Raw genomic sequence first — 5000 nt, 5'->3', positions numbered from 1 at the left:
ATTCTCGTGTAAAACTTTATTTTCTAAAACCTGAGGAACGAGATAATTACAAGATTAAAACTTATTTCTAAAATGCGACTTTTTTATTATTATATCATTTTTTATTCTTACAATTTAAACTAGAATGGCACCTACTATTGCACTTGTGACCTTCTTTGTAACATTTACAGCGATTTGTTTGACACTGTTTCTTGCCTGTAGTACAGTTGCACTTAGCATAACCTTGACCACCAAAACTAGATGATTGCTGTACTGCCTGACGAAGTCCTATTTCCTTGTCTGCACTTACTTCATCAATACTATACAGTTGATGGCTGCAGATATCAAATTGGCTCCTACTATAACGCCCCTTGAGTATCCCATCACTCACGCCTATTCGATACATGTCATTTTCGTTACGATCTAGGATAACACCGATAACATTTCGTTGATCACCTTTCCCTCCATCAACTAACGGGATGGGAATTGTCACGTTATCTCCTGGATCACCTGGGACGTGTTCTAAACGACTACATTTGACCATGCGCTCAGCTTGAGCTAACTGACCAGCTGATGCTCTGGACCGTTGAAGTGCTATGTCTTCTTGGAGCTGATGAAGTCTTCCTTGAGGATTCTGGCCACAGGTTGGACTGACTGGATAGGCAGAGCCCTCTGCTGATCCATCTGAATAAAGGAAAACAAAGAATAAATACAGTTACTTTTCTTTCCTTGATAACAAAAGAACATTTAATTAATGGAGATAGACTTGCCATGTGGTTTGGAATTTAACCAAATTAGTTTAATATTTACATTTTATAACAAAAGATTTTTTTATAGAGCAGAGCTCTCGGATGAACCATCTGAATAAAACAAAACAAAGAATTAATGCAGTTACTTATCTTTCCTTAATAACAAAATAAAAAGAAATAATTAATGGTGATAGACTTGTCATGTAACTTGAAATTTAACCAAATTAATTTCCAGTTACACTTTATAACAGTATTTTTTTCCATCTCTACCTAGCTGACCAAAGTCCTCAGGCGAGTCATTTGGAGGAGCAGAACATTCAGGTGAATCACCCGAGTTCACGAACCCTCCGTTCGTGAACTCGGGTGATTTGTCTGGCCGAGTAGAGTCAGAAGAGAAACTGTAAGCTCCAAGTAAATCCTCTTCAGTGATCATAGTCTTCAAAACTTCTTCTGGAAGTGCGGTTGAACGTAGACCTACTCTGGCGTCAACACCAAAGAGTGCTTTGTATGGAGATTGTTTGATTCCAGAATGATAACTTGAGTTATTTTGGAACTGCAAAAACCTGAGTCCCACGGCCCAGTCAGTTGTATCATTATCCCCTAACGATGAAATAAGCATGTCTTTCATATCACAGTTAAGGCGTTCAACAGATCCCTGGCTCTGTGGATGCCTTGGTTTACCATGAACAATCAACAGGTCTGGCCAAAGAAGTTTGAGTTCCGAAATTACCAATGCTGTAAATTCACTACCATTATCACTGAAGAATTTGAGGGGCTCCGAACATTAAAAATATGTCCATTAGCTGGAATGCAACCCCAGCGGCTCTTTTGAAGTTAAGGGGCGCAATATGCAATACTTTTTTAAATGATCTTGGTACACCATTATCCACTTATACTTCCCTTTGGCGCAAGACTGCATGTCAACAAGGTCCACCTAAGATCGTGAACCGTAATCCTTAGATAATATCGGTTTGACAATTACTCCCTTTGTCGCACATCTCTTCCATTTCTTTTGACACTGAACACAAAGATTTGAACAGTTCTATAGTATCTCTAGTTATGTTCGCATTTTTGACAGCTCTTTGACCATTTCGTCTCTTCCGCCATGTCCCGTAACAATGTGAGCACGTTTGATTGTTTCAAACATATCCTCAACGTGTACAAAATAAACAAGTTCTTGAGTTTCATCCTTCCGTTTTTTTATTAATTTTTTAACACCACCACACTGAAGAACTTCGTAACGTCCAAGGATGTAATACTAGCCGATTTGATTTTTTTTTTTTTTTTTTTTTTTTGCACTTGATGCAACTCTGAGTTCCTCTATCAGATATTAGTACTCAATTTTAGTTAGTATTAATGACTTTGAATCAGAGTTCTTCTTCAACACCACTTTCTCGTAGAAATTTTCTTCTTGGGAACACGCCATAGCTTCCGCAAATACATTAGCCTACTCCTCACGGAAGGAGTGTCAGGGACAAGGCTAACACACAACTGCTCTGATTAGCTGTTCAGCCCGCAGACGCCTGTACCCTTTGCCTGTACTGGCCAGTGTCTCACACACACACACACACACACACACACACACACACACACACACACACACACTGACTGTGTAAATGGCAGTGAGAGGATAACAGCTAGTTAGAACACACACACAATGATCATTTCCTTAGGTTCCCCAGGTCATTACTTCATATGAGTCAATATGTCACACACACACACACGCGCGCACACACCCACACACAGGATCACTTCAATCATTATGCCAAGAAAATCTATCAAAATTTTAGTAACTTTGTAAATTGTCTGCGATTTTCAGCTGATTTATAAAATGACTGGGTGAACTAGGCAGTTCACAAATTACCTGAAATAATCAGTCACCTTACAAATTGTCTGGATTTAGAGATTAACGGTAACATATATATATATATATATATATATATATATATATATATATATATATATATATATATATATATATATATATATATATATATATATGTGTGTGTGTATCGCCTATATATATATATATATATATATATATATATATATATATATATATATATATATATATATATATATATATATATGTGTGTGTGTGTGTGTGTGTGTAATATATATTTATATATATGTATGTATGTATTCGTAAATGTTTATATATATATATATATATATATATATATATATATATATATATATATATATATATATATATATATATATATATGTATATCTTTATATATAAATGTTATATTTATATATATATATATATATATATATACATATATATATATATATATATATATATATATATATATATATATATATATATATATATATATATATATATACTTATATAAAACATTTATATAATTTCAGCTTTAATGTTAAGTATTCGTTATTAACGACGAATGATAACCAGCTTCTAATCAGCATATACTCTCGATTACTCAAAATATCAACCAAACAAAATGTATTTCTAGTCCAAAGTTATGACACTGACAATTTATAATAATGTTGACACCATTTCCTCTTCCCTAATGAAATAGTTATTTTCTTGAGCTCAGCAAACATATCATCATCAATGTTATTCAACCAACGGATTTCGCCCATTATCCGGATTAATTGGACGTCGGAGAACGATTTGTTTTGAATAGGATTTATGGCGATTGTCAGGACATGCGGATTAGAGGGAGACTTGTCCTTCAGTATCTCGTATTAATAATCTTATTCTTACAAAGGGGCTGAGAAAGAGGCGGTGTTGCCTTTTCAATTAATGTCTAATGGGATGTTTATGTCGACATGTTGGAATTGATCTTTATAATGACCCAGATCTAACAATGGGCAGTGCATGAGGCGAAGGGTTTTCATTTCTCGGAAGATTATATGATTCTGATTCCGTTGGAGTATCCCCCCCCCAATATAATAAATAGCAAGTGTCTGGCTATCAATCTATCTATCTATCTTGCTTTCAATCTATCTACCAGTCTATCTATCTTGCTTTCAATCTATCTACCAATCTATCTATCTATCTTGCTTTCAATCTATCTACCAATCTATCTATCTTTTATATATATATATATATATATATATATATATATATATATATATATATATATATATATATATATATATACATTTATATATATACATATATAAATGTATATATGTATATATATACATACATTTATATATATATATATATATATATATATATATATATATATATATATATATATATATACATATATATATATATATATATATATATATATATATATATATATATATATACATACATTTATATATATATATATATATATATATATATATATATACATATATATATATATATATATATATATACATACATTTATATATATATATATATATATATATATATATATATATATATATATATATATATATATATATATACATATATATATATATATATATATATATATATATATATATATATATATATATATATATATATATATATATATATATATATATACATGCACATATAAATGTATATATATATATATACATATATATATATATATATATATATATATATATATATATATATATATATATATATATATATATATATATATATATATATATATATATATATATATATATATATCTTGTTTTATAACAGTGAGCGACGCTGCCAAGTGTAAGACTAGTCTATCTTTCCCCGACCCTTGGGCAGGGGATTGAAGGAGTAGTCCTACCCTGGTGAAAGGGGGTACCCAAAGAGGTACACTCAGAAACCATAATCTTCCACACATTGCTGAATCCGCCGTGTTGTAGTTAGGAAAGGAGGATGGGGTGGGAAGGGTTGAATATGTGTGCGAACGAGTGCGCGTGTGTGCATATTTACAGTTTATGTTATTTTTCTCGGGTTGCCTACGCCAGTAATGGAATAAGGCTAGTTATATATAGTCTGTTATTTTTTATCTGGCAGTAAAAAGGCACAATCGATATCATAGAAACTTCTGGTTGGATAATGTAAATAAAGTACATTATTTTAAGGTACAGTTATTGTTGTGATGAATTATTTAAATTGTTTTCCGTGAAAATCAAAATGGAAAGTAGAACTACACAAGCATTCCACCCAATCGCAAAGAGACATGAAATGAAGTTACAACATTCAAAACTATGTAATTGGATATATCAAGGGACTTTTCATTGAATAATTCTGAAGACCTGTCATCTTACGTTCCTTGCTTCTCAGAGTGAAAAATGACTTCGATGTAC

The 5000-nt window shown here is 31.5% G+C and overlaps 1 protein-coding gene across 1 annotated transcript in view; it reads right to left on the bottom strand.

Annotated features, from left to right (window-relative positions):
- The window catches only part of LOC137626213 (KRAB-A domain-containing protein 2-like), an 8490-nt gene extending 6755 nt beyond the window's left edge, over nt 1-1735 (bottom strand). Inside the window, exons 1-4 of the mRNA XM_068357287.1 lie at nt 1711-1735; nt 999-1427; nt 371-663; nt 1-30 (exon numbers count right to left, since the gene is read on the bottom strand). The exon at nt 1-30 is cut by the window's left edge and continues 3 nt beyond it. Of these exons, the coding sequence (XP_068213388.1) occupies nt 1-30; nt 371-663; nt 999-1427; nt 1711-1735 (777 nt within the window). The remainder of the gene's footprint in view (nt 31-370; nt 664-998; nt 1428-1710) is intronic.
- Nucleotides 1736-5000: the final 3265 nt, after the last annotated feature.

The sequence above is a fragment of the Palaemon carinicauda genome, chromosome 33 (genome assembly GCF_036898095.1).
Source record: "Palaemon carinicauda isolate YSFRI2023 chromosome 33, ASM3689809v2, whole genome shotgun sequence".
Lineage (NCBI taxonomy): Eukaryota > Metazoa > Arthropoda > Malacostraca > Decapoda > Palaemonidae > Palaemon > Palaemon carinicauda.
Note: the sequence above shows the minus strand (reverse complement) of the source record. Positions and strands in the feature narration are given on the sequence as shown.